Source organism: Gorilla gorilla, chromosome 18 (assembly GCF_029281585.2).
Source record: "Gorilla gorilla gorilla isolate KB3781 chromosome 18, NHGRI_mGorGor1-v2.1_pri, whole genome shotgun sequence".
Taxonomy (NCBI): domain Eukaryota; kingdom Metazoa; phylum Chordata; class Mammalia; order Primates; family Hominidae; genus Gorilla; species Gorilla gorilla.
In genome coordinates, this window is record NC_073242.2 from 3,951,137 (window position 1) to 3,978,003 (window position 26,867).

Below are 26,867 nucleotides of genomic sequence, written 5' to 3' on the forward strand. Positions count from 1 at the left end.
AGTGCCTGTAGTCCCAGCTACTTGGGAGGCTGAGACAGGAGAATGGCGTGAACCCGGGAGGCGGAGCTTGCAGTGAGCCGAGGTCACGCCACTGCACTCCAGCCTGGGCGACAGAGCAAGACTCTGTCTCAAAAAAAAAAAAATTAGCTGGGCATGGCGACGGGCGCCCATAATCCCAGCTACTCGGGAGGCTGAGTCAGGAGAATCTCTTGAACTGGGGAGGCAGAGGCTGCAGTGAGCCACAATCACACCACTGCACTCCAGCCTGGGCAACAAGAGCGAAACTCCGTCTCAAAAAAAAAAAAAAAAAAAGATATATATATATATATATATATATATATATATATACACATATACACACACACCTATAGATAAAACAAATAACCTACCTTTGCACCCAAAGGTCACAAAGTTTATACTAAAAAATGTGATTGAGAGCCGGACACGGTGGTTCACACCTGTAATCCCAGCACCATGGGAGGCCGAGGCGGGGAGATCACGAGGTCAGGAGATGGAGACCATCCTGGCCAACATGGTGAAACCCCATCTCTACCAAAAATACAAAAAACTAGCTGGGCGTGGTGGTGGGCGCCTGTAGTCCCAGCTACTCGGGAGGCTGAAGCAGGAGAATCACTTGAACCTGGGAGGCGGAGGTTGCAGTGAGCGAGATCGCGCCACTGCACTCCAGCCTGGTGACAGAGTGGGATCAAAAAAAAAAAAAAGTGATCAAAATCAGGCCACCGTCAGCTATAAAAATCTCTATTTTACTTCCTCCATAAAATCAGGGATGTGGCCTCTGTCTGAACCGTCAGCCAAGATTGCCAGCACTGGCCGGGTGTGGTGGCTCACGCCTGTAATCCCAACAGTTTGGGAGGCTGAGGCGGGCGGATCACGAGGTCAGGAGATGGAGACCATCCTGGCTAACACGGTGAAACCCCGTCTCTACTAAAAATACAAAAAAAAATTAGCCGTGCGTGGTGGCGGGTGCCTGTAGTCCCAGCTACTCGGGAGCCTGAGGCAGAAGACTGGCATGAAGCTGGGAGGTGGAGCTTGCAGTGAGCCGAGATCACGCCAGTGCACTCCAGCCTGGGCAACAGAGCAAGAGACTCCCTCTCAAAAAAAAAAAAAGATTGCCAGCACCCCCATCAGGTCCCAGAATACCCCACCTACGTATCTCGTGGGTGTTCTGCATGGCGGCAGACACTTGGTGTCACCCTCAGGGGCAGGAACAGGTGATGGGCTGACCAGACAGCACTGAATGACCATGGGGCAGGGCACTCTCACCCATTCTGCTCACACTGAATGAGCAGGTGATTTCCCGGTCACTGAGGGTGGCAGACACAAAAGGGCAAGAGAATGAGTCACCAGGCACCAGGCAGGAGCTTCCGGCTCAGCCCTGCGGCCTGTGCCTAGGAGGCCTCGCTGTGGTTCCACGCTGCAGCCAGCCTTCTCTTTGTTTTATAACACCGCTGGTGCCCCCACCCACTCACTGTGAACCGCACGACACACCAAAGGCCCTTTATGATCAAAATCAAACAGTGACGATAGGGAGGGCGTGTGTTTCTGCAGACTGTCGACAGGCACAGCACAGGCGGGGCGGCCCCGGCAGCCACCCACACCTGCCATCCCGGGAGGCCAACAGCTCAAACTGCGGCCAAATGCCCCTCACCAGCACTTACTGGCTACTGACCACAGGCAGTCTGCCAATTCCTAGCTTACAAAGCGGAAATGACAGTGGCCACTTCTTTATAAAGTTTCTGAGCATTTCAGCAAACAGTGCTTGGGTGAGGCCAGGCACATGATGCAGAAAGCCCTCACTACAGCCCAGCAACCAAAGTGTCCTGCACATTAGTTAGGGGACTGGGTGGGAAAGGCTGCAGGTCACAGTTAAACCCACAATTCCAACTAACTGTCTGTGAGAGTCTAAACAAATGCTTCACCAGGCTGGGGACAGTGGCTCAAGCCTGTAATCCGAGCACTGTAGGGGGCTGAGGCAGAAAGCCTTAAAGCCAAGAGTTCAAGACCCACCTAAGTGAAAAGGCCAGACCTTGTCTCTACAAAAAAATGTTGCAAAAATTAGCCAAGGGCTGGGTGGGGTAGCTCACACCTGTAATCCCAGCATTTTGGGAGGCTGAGGTAGATGGATCACTTGAGTCCTGGAGTTCAAGACCAGCCTGGACAACAAGGTAAGACCTCGTCTCTGCAAAATATTTAAAAAATTAGCCAGGTGTGGTGGCATGCACCTGTGGTCCCAGCTACTCAGGAGGCTGAGGCAGGAGGATCGCCTGAGCCCAGGAGGCTGAGGCTGCAGTGAGCCATGATCATGCCACTGCATTTCAGCCTGAGTAACACAGCAAGACTCTGTCACTAAAAAAAATAATAATAATACAGCCAGGTGCAGTGGCTCACGCCTGTAATCCCAATACTTTGGGAGGCCGCGGCGGGCTGATCACCTGAGGTTGGGAGTTCGCAACCAGCCTGACCAACATGGAGAAACCCCATCTCTACTAAAAAAAAAAAAAAAATTAGCCAGGCGTGGTGGCACATGTCTGTAATCCCAGCTACTCGGGAGGCTGAAGCGGGAGAATCACTTGAACCCAGGAGGCAGAGGTTGCAGTGAGCCGAGACCACACCATTGTTCTCCAGCCTGGGCAACAAGAGCGAAACTCCATGTCAAAAAAAAAATAATAAATTAAATACTTAACAAGAACAGCATATTCACAGGAACCCAAACACTCATGATTTTGAAAGGCACATGGCAACGGGTGCTACAGACAGGAGAGATGGCAGGCAGGGAGACTGTGGCCGGGCACCCTGTCCTCTCTGCACAGTCCCCCACAGACTGAAGCTGCTGCCCCACTTTCCAGGAGAGATGGCGGGCAGGGAGGGTCTGCCAGGCACCCTGTCCTCTCTGCACAACCCCCGGGTGCTGCCACGCTGCTCACACCAGTAATTATTTAAAATGATAGTGGGCTGGGCACGGTAGCTCACGCCTGTAATCCCAGCACTTTGGAAAGCCAAGGCAGGAGGGAGGATCACGATGTCAGGAGTTCGAGACCAGCCTGACCAACATGGTGAAACCCTGTCTCTACTAAAAATATAGAAATTAGCCAGGCGTGGTGGTATGCACCTGTAATCCCATCTACTCAAGAGCTGAGGCAGGAGAATCACTTGAACCCGGGAGGCAAAGGTTGCAGTGAGCTGAGATCACGTCACTGCACTCCAGCCTGGGCGACAGAGCGAGACTGTCTCAAAAAAAAAAAAAAAAAAAGATACTGAAAAACATACAGAGTGGGTAACATGAATTAGGATCCCATTTTTGATGAAAAAATGTGCTAAGAAAAATCTAGAGCGATCTAGATAGAATAGCAGTATCTCTGAGCAGTGGGATATCAGACCATTTCTTTGTTCTGTGTTTTCTTTCTTTTCTTTTTTTCGGATATGGCATCTTTCTCTGTTGCCCAGGCTGGAGTGCAATGGCGTGATCTTGGCTCACTGCACCCTCCGCCTCCCGGGCTCAAGCAATTCTCCTGCCTCAGCCTCCCGAGTAGATGGGATTACAGGTGCACAACACCATGCCCGGCTAATTTTTGTTTTTTTTTTTTTTTTTGAGACGGAGTCTCGCTATGTCGCCCAGGCTAGAGTGCTGGAGTGCAGTGGCGCAATCTTGGCTCACTGCAAGCTCCGCCTCCCAGGTTCATGCCATTCTCCTGCTTCAGCCTCCCGAGTAGCTGGGACTACAGGTGCCGGCCACCACGCCTGGCTATTTTTTTTGTATTTTTTAGTAGACACGGGGTTTCACTGTATTATCCAGGATGGTCTCAATCTCCTGATCTTGTGATCCACCCGCCTCGGCCTCCCAGAGTGCTGGGATAACAGGCGTGAGCCACCGCGCCCGGCCAATTTTTGTATTTTTAGTAGAGACGGGATTTTACCACATTGGTCAGGATGGTCTCCATCTCTTGACCTCGTGATCTGCCCGCCTTGGCCTCCCAAAGTGCCGAGATTATAGGCGTGAGCCACCGTGCCCGGCCTGTTCTGTGTTTTCTAATTTCCCACACCAAATGTCTTTTTTTTTCTTTTTTTTTTTTTGAGACGGAGTGTCTGTCACCCAGGCTGGAGTGCAGTGGCACGATCTCAGCTCACTACAATCTCTACCTCCCAGGTTCAAGCGATTCTCCTGTCTCAGCCTCTGGCATAGCTGGGATTACAGGCAGGCGCCACCATGCTCAGCTAATTTTTGTATTTTTAGTAGAGACGGGGTTTCACCATGTTGGTCAGGCTGGTCTCGAACTCCTGACCTCGTGATCCTCCCGCCTCGACCTTCCAAAGTACTGGGATTACAGGCATGACCCACTGTGCCCGGCCCTTTTTTTTTTTTGAGAGAGGGTCTCTCTCTGTCAACCAGGCTGGAGAGCAGTGGCACATTCACAGCTCACTGCAGCCTCAACCTCCCGGTCTCAGGTGACCCACCCATCTCAGCCTCCCTAGTGGCTGGAACCACAGATGCGCGCCACCACACTCATCTCAATTTTTCTATTTTTTTCTAGAGATGGGGGTCTCCCTATGTTGCCCAGGTTGGTCTCAAAATCCTGGGCTCAAGCAATCCACCCACCTTGGCCTCCCAAAGTGCTGGGATTACAGATGTGAACCACTGTGCCGGCTACCAAACGCCTTTCATATAGAACTCTGACAACAATCTGTCTTTGCATTGACTGAAAACTATGAAATAATGTACATGAAGAACACTTTGAAAATTATAATGCACCAAAGAACTCACTAATGAGACTCACTAGTTAGTGCTCAGCACAATCAGTTATGAAACTGAAGGCCTCTTTCCTCTGCTCAGCGCGAACACCGTGCATTGAAATCAGTTTTGTGCTGCTCACTGCCACATTTCTTCAATGTCACAAAAGTCTCTTCAGAGCCTGGAACTGCACAAATGGCTTCACATCACATTTTTAGGTTCACAAGGATCTGATGAGAAACACTTTATGTAATGAAGAGTGGTAACATTTAAAAAGTAGAACAAAAAATGTTTTATGCTTTCCTCCCCAGGAGACACTAGCCCCTCACTCCAGCCTTCACCCCTGGAGCAGAAGCCCCCAGGAATTTACCGGTTCCAAAGAAGAACCAATGACCTTTCACAAGCTCAGATTATCTATGCTGCAACAAACATTTGGAAGTGGCAATTCCCAGCAAATTGCAGGCAATTTAGAGTCATTTGCCAAGATGCAATCTGCCCTATTGCTCCAGGGTCTTTACAAAGGCCAGCCGGACTGCAGCCCTTGCAGACTGCAGGGTAGCAAGTCTCACGCCAGCCTCAGAGCCTCCTCAGCAGAAGTCTGAATCCATCACTTACCCAGAACCTGGTTGCCGGCTTACAGTCATGGTCCCTGAATCCTGCATAAAACTCACCCGAAGGAGACCAGCTCTCAGTGCTGAAGCTACAAGACGAAAATAACAACTTCTGAAAGCCACGTCTTATTAAAAATTAAAACACTGGACACTTATCAATCTAGTTAAGGTAAAAATTCTGTACATGAAAAAAAAAATTCTGTACATGAAGCACTCTGGTTTGTTCCCTTGAAGTAATTTAGAAACTGCAAGTTCCAAGCTGGGTCTACCCTCTTTATGACATTCTCAGGGATCCTGGAGCCCTTCCGTGGGCTGACAGCTCATGGACGTCCCTAACACTCCAAAGCAGCTGTGTCCAGTATCCTTGACTCTGAGTGTGCAGCAGGAAGAAGCCTCTGTCTGGAAAGAAACACTCTGAGGCAGAAATAGAAAATCTTTATTTTTATGAGATATTTAATTTTTTTCTGCTTCTTTTAAAAGGAGTTTCACTTTACCCAAATGAACCAAACGCAACCAACTCATGAGAATCTATCAAACACTCCTATCAGCGTGTAGAATGCACAGCAGTAAGCGGACGCATAACAAAGCCAAAACAAAAACGGCCTGGACTGCTTTTATTTGCAAACTTTTTTGTTCACCATGGAAATGCTTAATCTTTGTGGTATCTCCAACATAACTCCACACTGCACCACGAAGCTATAAATTCCAAAGCTAATGGAATTTCCAAGCAAAGGTGCAAGCCTGACACTGCATGAGGGGCCCTCACGCCAGTGCCTCTACTTACGTCACCCTCAGATCTCCACACAGGCGCACCTTGGCCACTAGTCTGACCCCCAGCCTCGCTGAGCCCCTGCTCAAAAGCGCTGTTTCCAGGCCTGTGGGTTCCAGAGACCACGGTGACTAAGGGCCCGACCCTGACTACAGCAGATGGGAAGTTACTTAATCTCCCAGGGCCTCAGTTTCCACATGGATGGCATGACACTCCCACACCTCGTTAGGGGCTCGCAGATGGCCTGACGCCTGAGACAGGCAGTGCGAGAGTCCACAGGTCGGCAGCCTTCAGCAGCGACAATGGTCCCTGACAGTCCTCTGTTCACAGCTCCTGCAGATGGTGGTGGACCAGCAACAACTGAGGGCCCCATGGTCCAAGGACAGTTTAGAGAACTGGCAGCAGCAACATCACGACCACAAGTAAAGCATATTTAACTTTTAGAAACAGGATATAAAACCTGCAGCGAGGCTGGGCACGGTGGCTCACGCCTGTAATCCCAGCACTTTGGGAGGCCAAGGCGGGCGGATCACGAGGTCAGGAGATTGAGACCATCCTGGGTAATACAGTGAAACCCCGTCTCTACTAAAAATATGAAAAAATTAGCCAGGCGCTGGCTTGCGCCTGTAGTCCCAGCTACTCAAGAGGCTGAGGCAGGAGAATGGCGTGAACCGGGGAGGCAGAGCTTGCAGTGAGCCGAGATCACGCCACTGCACTCCAACCTCGGCAACAAAGCAAGACTCCGTCTCTAAAAAAAAAACCACCCTGCAGCCAGGCGTCACGGCTGACACCTTTAATCCCAATTGTTTGAGGCCAGGGGTTTGAGACCAGCCTAGGCAACACAGCAAGAACCCACCCCTACAAAAAAAAAAAAAAAAAAAATTAGCCAGGGCCAGGCACGGCGGCTCACGCCCGTAATCCCAACACTTTGGGAGTCAGAGGTAGGCAGATCACCTGAGGTCAGGAGTTCCAGACCAGCCTGGCCGACGTGGTGAAACCCCATCTCTAAAGTGAACAGTGGTCACACCACTGCACTCCAGCCTGGGTGACAGAAATAAAAAATAATAATAAAACAATAGAATAATAAAATTAATAAAAATTAAAAATAACAATAAAAGAAATTAAAATGATAAAAACTTAAAAAAACAGTCCAGGCACAGTGGCTCACACGCTTTTAATCCCAGCACTTTGGGAGGCCAACGCGGGCGGATTACCTGAGGTCAGGGGTTCGAGACCAGCCTGGCCAACATGGTGAAACCCCGTCTCTAATAAAAATATAAAAACTAGCCAGGGGTGGTGGCACATGCCTGTAATCCCAGCTACTCAGGAGGCTGAGGCAGGAGAATTGCTTGAGCCCGGGAGACGGAGGTTGCAGTGAGCCGAGATTGTGCCACTGCACTCCACCCTGGCCAACAGAGCGAGACTCTGTCTCAAAAAAAATTAAAAAATTAAAAATAAAAAAATAAAAAATTACCCAGGCACAGTGAGGCACACCTGTGGTCCCAGCTACTCAGGAGGCTAAGGTGGGAGAATTTCTTGAGCCCAGGAGGTTGAGGCTGCAATGAGCTGAGATCACACCACTGCACTCCAGCCTGGATGACAGAGCAAGACTATCTCAAGGAAAAAAAAAAAAAGCCGGGCACACTGGCTCATGCCTGTAATCCCAGCATTTTGGGAGGCCAAGGCGGGTGGATTATGAGATCAGGAGATGGAGACCATCCTGGCTAACACAGTGAAACCCCGTCTCTACTAAAAATACAAAAAATTAGCTGGGCGTGGTGGCGGGCGCCTGTAGTCCCAGCTCTAGGGAGGCTGAGGCAGGAGAACGGCGTGAACCCGGGAGGTGGAGGTTGCAGTGAGCTGAGACCGTGCCACTGCACTCCAGGCTGGGCGAAAGAGCGAGACTCCTTCTCAAAAAAAAAAAAAAGAAAACAAACAAAAAAATTACACTTAACATCTTAACATCTCCAGAAAGATTTTGATCTAAACAATGTTGATCTAAACCAAAAAAAATAAAAAAGTATAATTTTTTGAGTGTATATTCAGAAAGCAAGGGTAGGAAAAAAATGTATTGAAAAGATATGAAAACACAACAAAAAGAAATGCAAAATATATGAAAGATTTAAAATTTAAAGGATCACTCTAAATGGCCCAAAATCTAAATAAGATCTCAAATAAGTTCTAAAATGAGAAATGGTAAAGATGGAGAGAAGGAATTATCAAAGAAATAACATTTCTGGCCAGATGCAATCAATGGCTCACACCTGAAATCTCAACTCTCTGAGAGGCCAAAGTAGGAGGAGTGCTCAAGGCCAGGAGCTTGAGACCAGCCTGGGCAACACTGGGAGACCTTGTCTCTACAAAAAACTGTAAAAAAAGATTAGCGAGGTGGGCCGGGTGCGATTGCTCACGCCTGTAATCCCAGCACTTTGGAGGCCGAGGCAGGCGGATCACCTGAGGTCGGGAGTTTGAGACCAGCCTGACCAACATGGAGAAACCCCATCTCTACTAAAAATACAAAATTAGCTGGGTGTGGTGGCGCATGCCTGTAATCCCAGCTACTCAGGAGGCTGAGGCAGGAGGATTGCTTGAACCCGGGAGGCTGCGGATGCAGTGAGCCGAGATCGCACCACTGCACCCCAGCCTGGGCAACAAGAGCGAAATTCCATCTCGAAAAAAAAAAATTAGTGGGGTGTGCTGGTGCCTATAGTCCCAGCTACTCTGGAGGCTGAGGCAGGAGGATCGCTCAAGCCTTTTTTTCCAGACTCGCCTCAGAAAAAAAAAAAAAAGAAAAGAAACAAATACCACTTAAAGTCCAGAATTAAAGGGCAAGTTTCTTCAGCACGATGAAAGAAAAAAGCCCCAAGCAAAACACAGTATTATGAAATAACACTGTTGATAAAGAAAACATCCAAAAAATGTCTGGAGGGAAGGAAAAAAGCCCCATCCACACCGTATGAAGAGAACGGAGCCAGGTCTTTCCAGTGCAGCTCAGAAAAACAGAAGGTGATGGTGCAAATTCCTCCACATTTATGGGGGGGTGCCACCCAACCTAAATTCTAAACCCAACTCATCTCTCCTTCAGGTTCTTTTGGCATGAGCACATAACACCAGTACCACAGCACACCAGTAACACAGCACCAGGTACCACAGCATGCCCATAACACAGCACCCAGTACCATACCATGCCAATACCACAGCACCCAGTACCACAGCACACCAATAACACAGCATGCAGTACCATGGCATCCAATAACACAGCACGCAGTACCACAGCACCCAGTACCATAGCATGCCCATAACACAGCACCCAGTACCACATTACACCAATAACACAGCACCCAGTACCATGGCACACCCAGTACCATGGCACCCAATACCACAGCACCCAGTACCACAGCACACCAGTAACACAGCACCAGGTACCACAGCATGCCCATAACACAGCACCCAGTACCACAGCACACCCAGTACCATGGCACCCAATACCACAGCACCCAGTACCACAGCACCCAGTACCATAGCATGCCCATAACACAGCACCCAGTACCACATTACACCAATAACACAGCACCCAGTACTACAGCATCCAGTACCCAGTACCATGGCATGCTAATTACACAGCACCCAGTACCACAGCATGCCCATAACACAGCACCCAGTACCACAGCATGCCCATAACAGCACCCAGTACCACAGCATGCCCATAACACAGCACCCAGTACCACAGCATGCCAATAATGCAGCACACAGTACCATGGCATGCTAATTACACAGCACCCAATACCACAACACACCAATAACACAGCACCCAGTACCACGGCACGCTAATTACACAGCACCCAGTACCACAACACACCAATAACACAGCACCCAGTACCACAGCATGCCAATAACACAGCACCCAGTACCACTGCACCCAGTTACACAGCATGCCAGTACCACACACACCAGCGCCAAGGCACCCAGTACCACAGGACGCCTAAAGAGTAACTGTTTCAACCAGAGTGGGAATATGGAAGACTTCGGAACACAAGACTTCCAGAGAAAAAATACTTTATCCAACAGGTTTTACAGTGAGGAGAAGAATATTCACAAGCACTCTATTGAGCTGAAGAATATGGGAAGATTTAAGTTGGAAAGTAAAATATTTAATCAAATGAAAAAAACGGTCATTATTAACTCAAAAACAAACACACAAAATTGTACAGGAAAGAAAATGGCCAGGCGTGGTGGCTCACGCCTATAATCCTAGCACTTTGGGAGGCCAAGGCAGGTGGATCACTTGAGGTCAGGAGTTCGAGACCAGCCTGGCCAGCATGGTAAAACCTGGTCTCTGCTAAAAATACAAAAATTAGCTGGGTGTGGTGATGCACGCCTGTAATCCCAGCTACTCGGGAGGCTGAGGCAGAAGAATTTCTTGAACCCAGGAGGCAGAGGTTGCAGTGAGCCAAGATGGTGCCATTGCACTCCAGCCTGGGGGACAAGAGCAAAACTCCGTCTCAAAAAAGAAAATGCTTGACCCACTTGGCTCAGAAGTGAAAGCACCAACCCTGGTGCATGAACACCTCAGGGTAGGGGTGAGACAGGAGAGCAGCAAAGCTCTCAAAGAGCCAGTGGACACAAGATAGCAGTGAGCACGTTACTCAGAAAAGGCACTAAGAACTGAACCGTGTCGCCCAATTAATATGTGTCAGCCCTGACCATCAGGTGGCTGTGCTTGAAGTAAGGAAGTGTTATTGTTATATGAGAACGTAAAGGTGGGGCCCTGACCCGAGGGCTGGTGTCCCTAAAAGAACAGACACCAGCTGGGCGCAGTGCCTCACACCTGTAATCCCAGCACTCTGGGAGGCCAATGCGGGCAGATCATGAGGTCAGTCCAAGACCAGTCTGGCCAATATGGTGAAACTTCATCTCTACTAAAAATACAAAAATTAGCCAGGTGTGGTGGCACATGTCTGTAATCCCAGCTACTCAGGAAGCTGAGGCAGGAGAATCATTTGAACCAAGGAGGCGGAGGTTGCAGTGAGCCGAGGTTGCACCACTGCACTCCAGTCTGGGCAACAGAGCAAGACTCCGCCTCAAAAAAAAAAAAAAAAAAACCATAAATACAAGAACTTAACCAGGTGTGGGCCAGGCGTGGCTCACGCCTGTAATCCCAGCACTTTGGGAGGCCGAGGCTGGTGGATCACAAGGTCAGGAGATCGAGACCACGCTGGCTAACACGGTGAAACCCCGTCTCTACTAAAAACACAAAAAAATTAGCCGGGCGTGGTGGCGGGCGCCTGTAATACCAGCTACTGGGGAGGCTGAGGGAGGAGGAGCTCTTGAGCCTGGGAGGGAGAGGTTGCAGTGAGCTGAGATCACACCACTGCACTCCAGCCTGGGTGACAGAGCAAGACCCCGTCTCAAAAAAAAAAAAAAAAAGACACATTTACGTGTATCCTTTTTAAAGAAAAAATGTGCTTTTGAATAGCTGCATATTTTAAAGCTTTTATTCTTTTAATAATATACTTTCTAATTATAAACATGCTGTTATAGGAATTTGGAAAATACAGAAAAACAAAGAAAAAAATTAAAAGCCCACATATCCAACTCTATGAATGCCACTGTGCATTCAAGTCATCCTATTTGCTGGAATATTACAAGTAGCACTCCTTAGGGTTATTTTAAATGTTTGTTTAGGAGCAGACACCAATCCCATAGACTACAGGTGAGCTAGTAAAGATCCAGAGTGGGTCAAAACCAAAAAAAAAAAAAAAAAGCACTGGAGCAACCTCAAAGGAGGCAGGAGGGTGAGTGCCATGAGCAGGGCCCAGGACCAAGCAGCCCACTGCAGCTCACAGTGAGGACAGCGCCTGCCAGGACACCCGGACGCCCAGCCACCCGGCCACCTGGCCACCTAGCCAGCTGAGCCAAGAGCTGAGCCCATTTGCCAGCAGATGCTTCAACGGATCACAAAGGAAGCCCGTGGGCTGAGGTTGCAATCCACACAAGCCAGCGTCCAACTCCGGACAGGGCCCAGGGTCCTTGCTGAAGGAGAAGGGGCATGGAATCTGGGCCCTATGCGCACTCAGCCGGGCGTGCGGCCTCTGGGGGCCCCCTGGACGCCATAGCAGTATGGCAGAGCTGTGTGTGTTTTCACAGAGCCCTGTGACCAGTCTCCATCTCTCAGGGAGTGGAGAGACCGAACACATTCTGGAGCTAATGGGTTCTGAGAGAACCCTGAGTGGTTATTCTCACAGATGTGACACAGGGAAAAACTGAGGTGAAGCTGCTTCCCTCCACACGCACAAGTAGGCAGTGGACGGGCCCAAGAAAGAGCCAACAGGCGGCCCTCTCTCCCTGACAGCCACCATGGCCCAGCCTGGCCCCCACCTCCGATAACTGCAGGGTACGCTGCTACAAATGACGTCTGCGTTTGACAAGGATGAGCAGAACCGGAGCGTGTGCGTCAATTCAAATCTGTGACACTGGCGCAAAATGTGAGAATGGGCTGGGGTGCCAGGCAGCCAGTCACGGCTAGGGCACAGTTCCAAGAAGGGCCACAGGGGCCCACAGGGACACCTGCCCCAAGCCCTCCAGAAACAGCTGCTGCAGGTCAGCACCAGCACCAGGGCCAGGCACACAGTCTCATCAGCGCGTCTGCCACTGGCTGTCTGCAAAGTGCTTCCCTTTCACAACCCACCCACACAGCTCATGACTGAGGTCTGCCCAGGCAAAGGGGCCTCTCGGTTCCAGAATCCTTTGGCCTGACAGGCAACTACAGATACTTTCATGGACTCTGCTGAAACCTGTCTGAGACTATGGAGCTTTACGTGGCTAAGGAAGAGAAAAAATATGTTTGGAGTCCTTGCCCACTGACAGGTGCATAAAAATACAAGATGGACTGGGCACAGTGGCTCACGCCTGTAATTCCAGCACTTTGGGAGGCCAAGGTGGGCGGATCACTTAAGGTCAGGAGTTCGAGACCAGCCTGGCCAACATGGCGATACCCTGTCTCTACTAAAAATACATAAAGTAGCCAGGAGTGGGGGCATGCACCTGTAATCCCAGCTACTCGGGAGGCTGAGACTGGAGAATCACTTGAACCTGAGAGGCAGAGGTTGCAGTGAGCTAAGATCGCGCCATTGCACTCCAGCCTGGGCGACAAGAGCGAGACTCCATCTTGGGAAAAAAAAAAAAAAAGTGGGATGCAAGCTGGTGCTGTGGTGACAGAGTCCAGCAGAGCACCAGCAGAGTCCAGCAGAGTCTGGGATTACAGGCATGAGCCACCGTGCCTTGCCAGGAATCATTTTTAAAGTTTTCCTTGGACATCCACAAACAAAAAAATTTCTCTTTGGGCTGGGCGTGGTGGTTCACACCTGCAACCCCTGCACTTTGGGAGGCCGAGACGGGCAGATCACTTGAGGTCAGGAGTTCAAAACCAGCCAGCCTGGTCTCAAAAAAAAAAAAAAAAAAAAAAGGCTGGGCGTGGTGGCTCACGCCTGTAATCCCAGCACTTTGGGAGGCTGAGGTAGGCGGATCACAAGTTCAGGAGATCAAGACCATCCTGGCTAACAAGGTGAAACCCCGTCTCTACTAAAAATACAAAAAAAAAAAAAAAAAAAAATTAGCCGGGCGTGGTGACACGCGCCTATAGTCCCAGCTGCTGAGGAGGCTGAGGCAAGAGAATTGCTTGAACCCAGGAGGTGGAGCTTGCAGTGAGCCAAGATTGTGCCACTGCACTCCAGCCTTGGCGATAGAGCGAGACTCCATCTCAAAAAAAAAAAAAAAAAATTAGCCAGGCATGGTGGCGGGTGCCTATAATCCCAGCTACTGGGGAGGTTGGGGCAGGAAAACTGCTTCAACCTGGGAGGTGGAGGCTGCAGTAAGCCGAGATGGTGCCACTGCACTCCAGCCTGTGTGACAGAGCAAGACTCTGTCTAAAAAAAAAAAAAAATTCTCTTCAGATCTGCTCAAACAGGGGAAGCAAATACCCCAAAGAAGACTAGAAAGCCCCCCACACCCAGGCAAGGGGAGCCCACACAAGGGGCAGTATGGCTCACAAGCACCTCCGCCCCCTCTGCACCACAGCAGAGGTCCCCTTAACAAGACAAGCCTGGGGGCGACCCCATCCTGGGCCACACCCTTTGCACAGGAAGCAGAGTTCACCCTTGCAACACAGCCCCTCTGCAGCCGGGCACCTTCAACAGCACCAACGCCTGAGGCCCAACGGACATGGACACCCAAAACCAGTCCTCCACACACAACTCTGTGCACATCTTGGGCCCTTTCTTTTTCTTCTTCTTTTTTTTTTTTAACCATTTCTTCTCTTAACCTTTCAGGCCATTACCAGAAACACAGTCAATAAACTAATGCGCAGGTCCGACGGTTACTCACGCACCCCTGCGGGAACCTGAACGGCAAGGGCTGGCTGCCCACCTTGAAAAGACTCACCGGTCCTCTGAGCAGCTCCAGGAACCAGGAGCACAAGACAAGCCACCATGTTGCTCCTGCTGTGGACATGTCTGTTGTCCACTCTCTGGCCACAGCCACATTGACCAGCCCTATCCACAAGTGCATCACTGGACTGGCCCGGGAAGACACACGAAAATATCTAGGAAGACCCTGTCCCCCAGCCAGCAAGGAAGGTCAGGGCAGTCAACAGAAGGGGCCAGCGGCGAGGGGACTGCGGGCCTGACCAGGCGGACCTGGCAGGGGCATGCAAGGCCAGCCCTGAAGGCCACCTGGTGGGCCAAGCCACCCTGAAGGGAAGCAGAGCCTGAGCCCGCCAGCCAGGGAGTGCGGGCCCTGGGCCTCCCGCCCAACACTCAGTCAACAGCAGAACCTGCCTGCTGATCCACACCGCTGAAATGACGAGGTGAACCAGCCAGCTCTGTTCAAAGTTCCACTGACAATGGGAACAAAGACCCGAGGGTGCAGAAAGTGTTCCCACAGAGGCAGAGCGGGGGAGCCAGGGAGGAACCCCATGAAACCTTGGCCCAGGAGCTCAAAATGACAGTGGGTGAGTGGGACAAATGCAGAAAAGGGCCAGGAATGGAGCTCTTTCCTAGGCTGAGACAAAGACCTAAGCAGAACTTGATTTCCTCAAATCAAGTATGTGAAACCACCACGCGGCTCACGCACGGACCAACAAGGACCCGCACCCAGGCGTCCCACAGGGGAACTGGACGCCTGTGGCCGTGCTGGACCGCAGCAGCCCCACCGCAGGGGATGAGGGACTGTGGCAGAGATGCAGGCAAAGTAGCCTCCAGGACAGAGGGGTCAGCACCCGAGGCCTGGCCCTCCTGGCACGTTCCTCCACGCAAATTCCACCCCGGTGAGAGGTGACAGCGTGCTGGCAGTCCTCACAGCCCTCGCTCGCTCTCGGCGCCTCCTCTGCCTGGGCTCCCACTTTGGCGGCACTTGAGGAGCCCTTCAGCCCACCACTGCACTGTGGGAGCCCCTTTCTGGGCTGGCCAAGGCCGGAGCCGGCTCCCTCAGCTTGCGGGGAGGTGTGGAGGGAGAGGCGCGAGCGGGAACCGCGGCTGCACGCGCTTGCAGGCCAGCTGGAGTCCCGGGTGGGCGCGGGCTTGGCGGGCCCGGCACTCGGAGCAGCCGGCCAGCCCTGCCGGCCCCCGGCAATGAGGGGCTTAGCACCCGGGCCAGCGGCTGCGGAGGGTGTGCAGGGTCCCCCAGCAGTGCCGGCCCACCGGAGCTGCGCTCAATTTCTCGCCGGGCCTTAACTGCCTTCCCGTGGGGCAGGGCTCAGGAGCTGCAGCCCGCCATGCCTGAGCCCCCCACCCCCTCCCGTGGGCTCCTGTGCGGCCCGAGTCTCCCCTACGAGCGCCCGGTCCCATTGACCACCCAAGGGCTGAGGCGTGCAGGCGCACGGCACGGGACTGGCAGGCAGCTTCACCTGCAGCCCCCGTGCGGGATCCACTGGGTGAAGCCAGCTGGGCTCCTGATTCTGGTGGAGACGTGGAGAACCTTTATGTCTAGCTCAGGGATTGTAAATACACCAATCGGCACTCTGTATCTAGCTTAAGGTTTGTAAACACACCAATCAGCACCCTGTGTCTAGCTCAGGGTTTGTGAATGCACCAATCGACACTCTGTATCTAGCTACTCTGGTGGGGACTTGGAGAACCTTTGTGTGGACACTCTGTATCTAGCTAATCTGGTGGGGACGTGGAGAACCTTTGTGTCTACCTCAGGGATTGTAAACGCACCAATCAGCGCCCTGTCAAAACAGACCACTCGGCTCTACCAATCAGCAGGATATGGGTGGGGCCAGATAAGAGAATAAAAGCAGGCTGCCGGAGCCAGCAGTGGCAACCCGCTCGGGTCCCCTTCCACACTGTGGAAGCTTTGTTCTTTCTCTTTTTCCAGTAAATCTTGCTGCTGCGCACTCTTTGGGTCCACACTGCCTTTAAGAGCTGTAACACTCACCGCAAAGGTCTGCAGCTTCACTCCTGAGCCAGGAGACCACGAACCCACCAGAAGGAAGAAACTCCGAACACCTCCGAACATCAGAAGCAACAAACTCCAGACACGCCGCCTTTAAGAACTGTAACACTCACCGCGAGGGTCCGCGGCTTCATTCTTGAAGTCAGTGAGACCAAGAACCCACCAATTCCGGACACACCGGGATGACTAACTGGCTCTGCACAGGAAATGCATCCCCTAACACGTGAGGCCTAAGCTCCAGGCCCTGTTGTGGTAGCGATGCTCACCGGCTGCCTGTTCAGTACCCACTCTCCTTTTCCCTTTGCATTACCCGCAGCCTTCCTTTGGAGAACCATCCCCAGCTCCCCACTGGGGAGCAGCCGTCTGTCTGGGTGGAGAACCCCACTTTCCTTCAGGAGTGGCCCTGCTGCACAGCCCCCGGCGCAAGCACCATGACTGTGCTGAGACACACAGGACACAGCGGCACACGTGCCCTCCTCAGAGCAACAGCAGGCCCCTCCGTCAGAGCTGCGGGAAGCATCTGTAAACAAGGGAGCCCAGAGCCCAAGGTCAGTGCAGCAGCCACCTCCAACAAGCAGCCCACGAAGTCGCCCACCAGGCAGGCAAAGTCAGACTGGCACGAAGCAAAGGTGCCAGGCCCTAAGGCACACCTGAGGCTCTGCCTCAACAGTGCCCTTCAGGGTTGGGCTCAGGTGGGTGGGTTTCCACGACTTCCAACCTAGTGCACCCTCACCTACACCTGGCAGGACAAAGAGAATGGTCCAAATGGGAGGAACACAGCCTGGACTTCATGCCCTGTCTGTGCTGACAAGCAACCATTCCAACATCAGAGATCTTCAAGCCACAAGGCTGCACCACAGGCCACCTCCCACAGAGAGGATTCAACCGCAGACAGGACTCCCAAGCCCCAGGGTCCTCTGCCACCAGCAGCCCCAGAGCAGGCAAGTTAGGACCCAAACTGTGTAGACAGAGCTACACAAAATTAGACAAGAGAAGCCAATGTATTCCACTATTTCATAGCAAAGGCTCCTTATTACAGATACAGCAAACCAAGGACAGACAGCAAAGCTACTGCTCGCAGCCAAGAACTGAAGAGTGGCTGGGAGGGAGGCACTGGGGTTCTAACGGCAGAAATCAGAACAGAGCTCATTTTCTTCCTGCAGCCCAGCCCTCAACTTTAGTCCCATCTTAAAAATAACCAGCCGGGGCCGGGCGCAGTGGCTCACACCTGGAATCCCAGCACTTTGGGAGGCTGAGGTGGGCAGATCTCTTGAGGAAAGGAGTTCGAGACCAGACTGGCCAACGTGGTAAAACCCCATCTCTACTAAAAATACAGAAAATTAGCTGGGCATGATAGCTCACACTTGTAATCCCAGCTACTCGGGAGGCTGAGGCAGGAGCCTCACTTGAACCCAGGAGGCAGAGGTTGCAGTGAGCTGAGATTGCACTACTGCACTCCAGCCTGGGCGACAGAGAGAGACTCCATCTCAAACAAAAAAACAAGCAAAAAGAATAACCAGCCAGGTGCAGTGGCTCACACCTGTAATCCCAGCACTTTGGGAGGCTGAGATCACTGGAGTCCAGGAGCTCGAGACCATCCTGGCCAACATGGCGAAACGCTGTCTGTACTAAAAATACAAAAATTAGCCAGGCATGGTAGCACACACCTGTAATCCCAGCTACTCGGGAGGCAGGAGAATCACTTAAACCCAGGAGGCAGAAGTTGCAGTGAGCCGAGATAGTGAAATAGTGCTACTGCACTCCAGCCTGTGTGACAGAGCAAGACTCCATTTCAAAAAAAAAAAAAAAAAAGAAACTCTCAGTTATACCAGGCTTACTCAACAGGATAACTTTGCGGCATATTGTGTCCTAAAATGCTTGCTAAATAAATAGCACTTGGCTAAAGACAATGAACAAAAGGAAAAACAGGCCGGGCGTGGTGGCCCACGTCTGTAATCCCAGCACTTTGGGAGGCTGAGGCAGGCGATCACGAGGTCAGGAGATCGAGACCATCCTGGCTAACATGGTGAAACCCCGTCTCTACTAAAAATACAAAAAATTGGCCGGCGTGGTGGCAGGCCTGTAGTCCCAGCTACTTGCGAGGCTGGGGCAGGAGAATGGCATGAACCCAGGAGGCGGAGCTTGCAGTGAGCCGAGATGGCGCCACCGCACTCCAGCCTGGGTGATAGAGCAAGACTCCATCTCAAAAAAAAAAAAAATTAACCAATTAACCTAGAGAATCCTTTTTTGTTTTTTTTTTTGTTTTTTTTCTGAGACAGAGTTTCACTCTTGTCCTCTTGTCACCCAGGCTGGAGTGCAATGGCACAACCAAGGCTCACTGCAACCTCTGCCTCCCAGGTTCAAGCAATTCTCCTGCTTCAGCCTTCTGAGTAGCTGGGATTACAGGCATGCGCCAACTCGCCTATCTAATGTTTGTATTTTTAGTAGAAATGAGGATTCACCACGTTGGCCAGGATGGTCTCAAACTCCCGACCTCAGGTGATTCGCCCGCCTCGGCCTCCCAAAGTGCTGGGATTACAGGCGTGAGTCACTGCGCCCAGTCGACAGTCCATCTTAAATCGTATCACTTAGACTACAAGTGTAACCTTAGACATGTTTAACCCTGTGTTTATGAGCAAGTAGCCAATTTATGTGTCACAGTAAGCTTGAAGAACTAATGCGAGTTTTTAATAACTCCTCGGGAGAGTCCCAGCACATGGGGCTGTGCTTTCGGAGTCTTGATTAGATCAGCAGGGGTCATATGAACTCCAGGCTTTCAAAGTTACACAGGCCGGAGCCTCCGGTCACCAGCTCTAGGGAAAGAGTGGGAAATGCACGTGCTCTGCTCACAAGCACAGTAGATGCCAGCCCGAAAGCCAAATAAACCTCCAGGAACCACGCAGGGATCACAGGGAAGGAAGAACGAAGAAACAGGTTCCAAGGCTGAGCACCACTCTGCTCCCTCCCAGGCAACACACGCACCCCACACACCCTGCCAGGATCACCTCAGGGTCCAGGCTGCTGTGGACTACACAACAGCACCAACAGATTTTGTTGGCAGGAAAAAAGGCCCAATCCTGGAATGCCCACTATAGCCACAGGAAGTTTTCAAAGTACTCTGACCATTCCCCACACGTAAAACGTCCCCTCTACTATTTCTCAGCCTGTAGGAAGAAGCTTAGAAGATCATTACAAAAGCAATAATCTGGCCGGGTGCGGCGGCTCACGCCTGTAATTCCAACACTTTGGGAGGCCGAGGCAGGCAGATCACCTGAGGTCGGGAGTTCGAGACCAGCCTGGCCAACATGGAGAAACCCCACCTCTACTAATAATGCAAAATTAGCCGGGCGTGGTGGCACATGCCTGTAATCCCAGCTACTCAGGAGGCTGAGGCAGGAGAATCGCTCAAACCCGGGAGGCGAAGGTTGCAGTGAGCTGAGATTGTGCCACTGCACTCCAGCCTGGGCAACAAAAGTGAAACTCTGTCTCAAAAAAAAAAAAAAAAAAGGCAAGAATCCAATTCTCCAATTCTTATCGATGCCCTGAAACGTCCACTTCTCCCTTTATTAAGCGCAAAGCACAATGTCTACTGGGTAGATCCAGCTCCTATTTAAGATGTGACAGACTTTACTGCCGAAGGGTAAAGTTTACATGTCATTGTGACTTCTAAGAATTCCGATGTTCCTAATGACTCATAAAGTCATATATTTTAGTCTGTTCTCAGTAAAAGTGTTCTCAACATTACAAATATAAAAAAGTATCTAATGACAAATGCAAAAGTATCACAAATAAGAACAGAACCAAAATTCAACCCCAGCGGCAGCAGGACATCCGGTGTGGGTTAACGCCCGCCTCATCAGCACCTTTCCCTGGCTTGTTCTCCAGCTCTCGGAGGTGAGGACAGAAAGCGGACGCCTGGCGTCGGACTCACCTGAACTCTCTGCCTTCGCTGTACCGTCTACTGGAGGAGACCCTCGGGGCAGCTGTCTCCAGGAGCAGCTTCTGAGGGAGTCTTCCGGGAGGAGCAGCGTCTCTGCCATCATCCTCGTCCATGTCCTGGTCACACTTCCATTCCTCATCTTCATTTAAAGTCGGCAGGTATCCAGATATGCCCTTCCCTGTCCCTGACCCAGAGCTCTGGTCACTACAGACTTTCGGGCTCTCCGAGCCTGTCCTCGTATATTCCAAATAAATATCAGACTTAAGGAAGGAGGGATAGGTGTTTTCCTCCATAGTGGCCTGGATTTCGGTCTGGGCCTGGTCAAACATGGCAGGATCGATCAGCTGCTTCATGATGCAGCCCTTTATGAAGCTCTTGGTGGCTGGCTTGGTCTGCCGGGACACGATGCCATTGTTATCAAGAATGTACTTTCGGTAGATGGCTCTCGCCAGCTTCAGCCTCTTCTCCTCGTTCGAGTCACAGGGCTCCAGCTTCCTGAAGCCAGTGCAGGCAAACCAGAAGTCCAGCAAGTCGGCACAGCCCTCCTGCTTCAGGAAAGTCCTGAACAGGCTTATCCCATCTTGGTCATCCAGCAGGGAGTGCAGTGACTCAGCCCACTTCAAGTATGGTGGGGTGGGGGAGGCACTGCCCTCAGGCTCATACCCCAGGTCCAGATCCGAGCGCCTCGGAGTGGCCGTCGAAGTCTCACCTTTAATGCCAACACCTTTCCCAGAGCAGAAACTGTAGCTGGCGGGCCTCGGGTCTGTGGACACCAGTTCTCCCTCCTCACCAGGCACTGGGGGTCGGGGAGCATCTTCGGTGAAACTTGCTCCGAGGTCCAAGGGGAAACCCTGCTCTTGGATATTCATTTTGGGACTCTGCGTCAATGAACAATGAGCGCTGCACCCTAATACATCAGTACTTACAGCTCCAAAGTGAATCAATCTGTCCTGTTGAAACCATTAAGAGGACAAGGATTAGGAAAGGTGGGTCCATGAAACACGACCAGAGGTTTTCTCAAGACAAGACTCACGATGACGCCCTCCCGCTCAAACTCAAAGCAAGAAACTCAGTTTAAATGTTCAATCAAGATATATTTTGGCCATAAGCATAGTTCTACTTTAAAGCAATTTCTGGAAACTTTTACAACTACAGGAATGCCTCTCATGCTAAGAAGGGATGCCCAGGACATGGGAATGCCACTCCCCACAAGTCTCACTGCATGAACATCACGGAGGCTGGCAGCTTGAGCACCTCCCACCTCAGCTGCAGAGCTGAGGGACAGGGAAGGCAGGAAGACCGGAGGAAGGAAAGCTGCCTCTAGTCCTGACTATGTGTATAAACCTGAGTGAGGGCTGGACCCTCACAAGTAAGATGGAGACAATCACTCCACCAGCCCCAGCAACACTCAGAGAGAAAGGAAGGTGCGCTACAGCCCCGAAGGTGGTGGGCATCTTCTGAACCCCACGTCCTCCAGGCTCACGGCCACTGTTTTCCACCTGCTGCATCACGTCACGCATGGTACACCTTCCAACACATGAGAACACACTGCAGGGTGTTCCTCCGACTCTCAACACACGCCTCAAAGAAAGATAATCATGGGTCACCTTCAGCCCCATCGACCGAGGGATCAAGGACACCACCCACGCCCACAGAGGCGCTCGGACACCGTCACTGGAGACAATCTTAAAATGCTCTGTCAGAATGCTGCACTTGACTCTGAAAAGCCTCTCTGATGAGGATTCAGATAGCAAATAGTAAATGGGTACTTCAAGGAACAGAGAAGGTACAGAATAAAAGGAAATGCAAATACAATTTTCAGCTAAGGAAGCTATAGTTCATGTGACTTCACTCCTTAAGCTGAAAACCAAACCACCCACCCTCTTAGACATCAGCGAACTATAGAATTTGCTGCTACTACTGCTGCTGCTGCTACAAGCCTGCAAGGGGTGTGCAAAAGAGAGTAGATAAGGGCTCCAACAGAACCCCTGCCATGGTCTATGGTCCTTCCTGCCACGTCCTACGGAGCCCAGGAGCTCTGGCTATGCCTGTCAACCCGGCCAAGCAGGTGACTGAAACAACATCCTGCCATGATGTAAGTGGTCCTGGCTAAAAGGGGCTGGAGAGAGGGCTTTAAAGAAGCATGTTGGGTTCAAAAGCCTGGAGTGCTGAACAAGTCACAGGGAACAAATAAAACCCTAAAACCCAGGACCAACTGAAGGGGGATCTATCCCCCAGCCACCACTCCACACTGCTGTTCCTTGTCTATGTGGAATCTGTCCCCCACACCAACTTCCTCACATTGCACACACTTTACCAGCCAACAGCTGCTCACGGCTGGAAGCACGAAGGATCCACAGAGCCAGGCGTGGTGTCACGCACCTGTAGTCCCAGCTACTCAGGAGGCTGAGGCTGGAGGATCCCTTGAGCCCAAGAGTTCAAGACTAACCTGGGCAACATAGTGAGACCCAATCTCTACCAAAAAAAAGTTCTTAATTAGCCGGGTATGGTGGCGTATGCCTGTAGTCTCAGCTACTTGGAAGACTGAGGCAAGAGAATCACTTGACCCAGGAGTTCAAGGCTGCAGTGAGCTATAATCGCACCCCACTGCACTCCAGCCTGGGCAACAGAGCAAGATCCTGTCTCTAAAAAAAAAAATAGGACAGGCACAGTGGCTCACACCTGTAATCCCAGCACTTTGGGAAGCCAAGGCGGGCGGATCACGAGGTCAGGAGATCAAGACCATCCTGGCTAACACGGTGAAACCCCATCTCTACTAAAAATACAAAAAATTAGCCAGGCATGGTGGTGGGCACCTGTAGTCCCAGCCACTCGGGAGACTGACGTGGGAGAATGGCATGAACCCGGGAGGCAGAGCTTGCAGTGAGCCGACACCGTGCCGGCCACTGCACTCCAGCCTAGGCGACAAAGTGAGACTCCGTCTCAAAAAAATAAAATAAAATAAAATTAGTAAATAAATAAGAAGCACCCATAGATGGAGGATGGTTTGCAACTCTGTGCCCCCAATGACATTTCAGCAGCTAAGGACTTTTTGTGAACGCTGCTGGGTAGTATGTCATCTTGGCCTCAGCAGGAACACACAGCTTCTAAAGGTCAAGGCCCAGTGAGCAGTGACATCCTGCTGCTCACAGACCACTTCAGCGGCAGTCACTCCGTGAGCCACATCAGCATGGAGGGAGCACCCTGGGCGTGGGCACCTCCACACTAGCTCACGGTCATCTGTCTGGGACGCCATCACAGGAAAGAAGGCCTGCACCCTGACCACCTGAGCCTTACCACTATAGATGTACTACCATTCACTAGCTTGAAGAACCAAGTCACTGGAGAATGGAAAGTGACTAACCAGACAGTGCTCAGAAAGGAGGCTAACCACAAGTCACCATCATGCTCTCATAAGGGACTTAAGTCTTCTGTGTTGATTATTGGTAGTAGCGGGACCCACAGCACCCAGCACAAGGTCCTGCAACTAACGGGCACCAATAAGTCATTCATTGATGTAAAAAAGAAAGACATTTGTCACAGACGCCAAACACTGGCTCTCTACAGGGGCTGAACTACTGTACCACAGGAAACAGCAGCAAATTCTTCCAAAACTAATGGGTTTTGTTGTTTTGTTTTTTGTTATTTTGAGACAGGGTCTCGCTCTGTCGCCTAGGCTGGACTGCAGTGGGGTGATCTCAGCTCACTGCAGCCTCAGCTTCCCAGGCTCAAGCAATTCTCCAGCCTCAGCCTCTCAAGTGGCGGGGACTACAGGCACGAGCCATCAACGCCCGGCTAATTATTGTATTTTGGGTTTCACCACGTTGGCCAGGCTGGTCTCAAACTCCTGAGCTCAAAGCAATCCACCCGCCTCGGCCTCCTAAAGTGTTGGGATTACAGGCCACTTTGCCTGGCCCCAAAACTAATGTTTTAATTCATGTGTGAACCAAATTTTCAGAGCCCAGAAGAAAATTTTCTTATAATCATGTGTATTTTTGGCTGTCAACTGACAGAAGACCTTTTGGTGTCCCTGGAAGCACATGAACCCCTCTACAAGTTACTGATGTTGTTGAAACATGTCCCAATTCCTGAAATCTCTGGGTTCCCACAGGGAAGCACACCAAGCATTTAGTGTACACACAAGTACACACCACACATACAGCAGTCATGTTTACTCAGCTCAGTATCAAATGCCTGCAAGCACTGAATATGGCCCACAGCCTGTAGCTACCATCAATAAAGTGAGTCCATAAAACGGGCGGGATGCCTACAAGTATGACACTGTATTTAAAATTCCCTTTCGTCACCGCTTAGGCATATGCTCCAGGCACCATGGCAGCAAACTCAATGCTACCTACGTGTGTAGGTATTTATTTTACCCAAACGTAACTTTTTACATTTTGATTTACATGGAGGAGGCAAGTAACACGACTCTGACATCTTCCCAGCTGTCCATTGATTTAACTCTTGAAGGTTCAGGGCTACTATTTCACATGTAATTTGTTCCCCCATCACTGAAATTCTCAATGACCAATGTAATCCGAAAAAGTCTGCTTAGCTTTTCTGAAACTAGAAATCCAAGACAAGTCAACACCAGCTGAAAATCAAACAAAAACAGTCTGTTTTTCATGCTTTCCCATCCTTGTCCCTGAATGGAGATCTTAAAACTGAAACCAAAGCCAGGTGAGGTGGCTCACGCCTGTAATCCCAGCACTTTGGGAGGCCGAGGTGGGTGGATCACCTGAGGTCGGGAGTTCAAGACCATCCTGACCCACATACAGAAACCCCATCTCTACTAAAAATACAAAATTAGTCAGGCTTGGTGGCGCATGCCTATAATCCCAGCTACTTGGGAAGGCTGAGGCAAGAGAATCGCTTGAACCTGGGAGGCGGAGGATGCGGTGAGTGGAGATCACGCCATTGCACTCCAGCCTGGGCAACAAGAGCAAAACTCTGTCTCAAAAAAAAAAAAAAACTGAAACCGAGCTATTGCTGAGTATCTCGGGTAGCCGGTTTAGACTGTGTTTTCTCCAAAACAGGGCCTGTGGATCCAAGTAAGCTCGAGATTCTTCCTGAAGAAGCAGAGAACAGAAGTGTGAGCAAAAACAAGGGGCTGACATGCACAATAAGAACCCTTTATAAATTATCTTAGAAGGGGCCAGGCGCGGTGGCTCATGCCTGTAATCCCAACACTTTGGTAGGCCAAGGTGGGCGGATCACCTGAGGTCAGGAGTTCCAGGCCAGCCTGGTCAACATGGTGAAACCCTGTCTCTACTAAAAATACAAAAATTAGCCGGATGTGGTGGCGCATGCCTGTTATCCCAGCTACTCAGGAGGCTGAGGCAGGAAAACTGCTTGAACCCGGGAGGCGGAGGAGGTTGCAGTGAGCCAAGATAGCGCCACTGCACTCCAGCCTGGGCTACAGTGCGAGACTCCGTCTCAAAAAAAAAAAAAAATTATCTTAGAGGAGGACGGTGGTCACCCCTGTAGTCCCAACACCTTGGAAGGCTGAGGCAGGTGGATCGTTTGAGGCCAAGAATTCAACACCTGCTGGGCAATATAGTGACACCCCATCTCTACAAAAAAAAAAAAAAAAAATTATCTTATAGATGGGCTGAGAAAAATCCCCAGAGAACTGACATGTTTTTCTCTACTTTCTTCAATGCCAAGCTGAAAGTTTCACTGCTCGGGCAGTGCAGCTCTGGTTTCACGGGGGGCTAAATTCCAAAGTGCGGGGAGGGGGTAGAATCTAAGAACCACACCCAAGAGAAAGACCAGTGTTTGGGCAGCAAGGCATCAACCTGGAGGGTACGGACGCCGGAGCACGCGGCTACTCAGGCCGAACCCCGACCCGGACCCGGCACGCGGCCTCGGCGAGGGCGGGCGGGAGTGTCCTCCTCCGGGGCAGCCGGACTCCTGCCGACTTCTGGGCGGCGGGGAGGGCTCCAGGCCCGGCTCTCCCGGGCCCCCGCACGCGATGCGCGGCCCCTGAAGCTGCTCCGCGCCCCGAGACGCGCCCGAGGCCTCGGACCTCCAAGCGGCCACCGCGCCGCCAGTCCCGCTGCCCAGGGACACCCCGGCTCCAGCTCCCCGCGCGCCCACCCCCTCGGTCCCACGCGCGTCAGCCACCCGCGCCCCCCGCCGCTTCCGGGTCCCGCCCGCCCGGCCTTCCGCGGCCTAGCCCGCCCCGGAGCCCGGCCCTACTCACCCGCGCGCGGTGGTGGGGGGACCCCGGGCCCGGCTCCCGGAGCGGCGCGGCGCGGCCCGGCCCATGCGCTCAGCGGCAGCGCGGCGGGCGGGACCCGGCGGGGGCGCGGCCCGGGGCGGCCCCCATCTCGGCGGCTGCGG

The 26,867-nt window shown here is 51.7% G+C and overlaps 1 protein-coding gene across 2 annotated transcripts in view; it reads right to left on the reverse strand.

The window, feature by feature from the left end:
* The window catches only part of AXIN1 (axin 1), a 66,151-nt gene extending 39,284 nt beyond the window's left edge, over window positions 1-26,867 (reverse strand). For both annotated transcript variants that reach the window (XM_055364716.2, XM_055364715.2), the window contains exons 1-2: window positions 26,728-26,867; window positions 20,511-21,469 (exon numbers count right to left, since the gene is read on the reverse strand). In XM_055364716.2, coding sequence (XP_055220691.2) covers window positions 20,511-21,388 — 878 coding nt within the window. In that variant the 5' untranslated portion in view covers window positions 21,389-21,469; window positions 26,728-26,867. The remainder of the gene's footprint in view (window positions 1-20,510; window positions 21,470-26,727) is intronic.